At 40.6% G+C, this 1,314-nt stretch overlaps 1 protein-coding gene across 1 annotated transcript; it reads left to right on the top strand.

The window, feature by feature from the left end:
* Positions 1–68: 68 nt before the first annotated feature.
* On the top strand, positions 69–1,292 carry LOC111239175 (transferrin receptor protein 1-like; the record flags this gene model as incomplete). Its single annotated transcript, XM_022768992.1, has 5 exons — positions 69–154; positions 267–330; positions 801–868; positions 959–1,023; positions 1,199–1,292. Coding segments are annotated over 5 exons (377 nt in total), but the record flags the coding sequence as incomplete, so codon positions are not given.
* Positions 1,293–1,314: the final 22 nt, after the last annotated feature.

A 1,314-nucleotide genomic window follows, 5' to 3' on the forward strand; every position in this document is an offset into this window, starting at 1 on the left:
GAAGTATTTTCTATTTAGTGAGGGCACTGCTCTTTTTGTTAATATGCATTTGTTATCCATTTCAACAGATGGATTCAAGCCAAGGAGGACGATTGTGTTTGCTAGCTGGACTGCTGGAGAATATGGGAGCGTTGGCGCCACCGAGTGGTTGGAGGTGAGAATTGCAATTTTGTAATACAACATTTTCTTGATGAGCAGCTTTAATGGAATAATGAAACTGATTGGTGTTTGTACTCTTCATTTTTTTTAATTTTTTGCATGTCTAGGGTTATCTGTCTTCTCTGAACATGAAAGCCTTCTCCTACATCAACCTGGACGGTGTTGTAACAGGTATTTACGGTTAGAAACATGTTGGACATCTTGTCCACATCTAGATGATCAACATGTATAACTTATATTGACTTATAGAACAGCAATGTGTTAAATGACAATGTGACAGCCATCACTCCAACGTGCAGCTCCTCTCAGCTTTGTAGTTAGTTTCAATTTTTAGCTGTCAACCCCCAACTTTGATCTTTGGGTTCAGTCTCCAAGCTCTCATGGCGTCACTTTGGGCCGCTGCAGGCAGCTGTTTGAGTGAAAAAGGTGTAAAACCCCACTGTACACTACCTGCTTGATATCAAAGGGCAGATAGACACAGATAGGGACCAGCTAGTGAATATAGTGGAGCAATGTCATGTTCACTGCTTGTTTCTGTTGTCCCCAAGTGGCCAAAACAACCAGTTATACTGTAAATATAGGAAAGTTTTAAACTCGCAATTTTATTTTCAGATTGACTGAATGTAAGTCTTCTTCTCCAGGTCGTAGTGGATTTAAAGTAGCAGCCAGTCCCTTGATGCACGGCCTGATCGAGAACACTCTGAAAGAGGTAAACCCACAGCAATTCAATACAATTCATTCATTTGTTTTCTAAATTTTTCAAATGCTAATATAATAAATACACTTGCTTTGTCCTCAGTTGAACTTCGGCAAGGATCAGTCTCTCTTTACTCAATTTGGAAAGGGCAACTGGGAATCAGATGTGTAAGTCTGACCAGGCTGTTGCATTCCCATCCACAGTCTCAGTGTTTATACATCTCCATGACAACCAAAATTTTCTCAGGATCACATTCACAACTGGAATGTGTGGGCTAGCCATCATACTCACGTTTAGCAAATGTTCACCACTTAATCTTCTTTTTCATTGTTTATTTTCCAGGTTGGAGCCTCTGAAGTTGGATAACGCTGCATATCCTTTCCTGGCCTTCTCTGGCATTCCCTCAGTCTCATTTAGATTCACCTCTGGTAACTCAGTAAGTCGTCCTGATGTACCAA

This window comes from Seriola dumerili, unplaced genomic scaffold (genome assembly GCF_002260705.1).
Source record: "Seriola dumerili isolate Sdu_G_001 unplaced genomic scaffold, Sdu_1.0 BDQW01002116.1, whole genome shotgun sequence".
Classification (NCBI taxonomy): domain Eukaryota; kingdom Metazoa; phylum Chordata; class Actinopteri; order Carangiformes; family Carangidae; genus Seriola; species Seriola dumerili.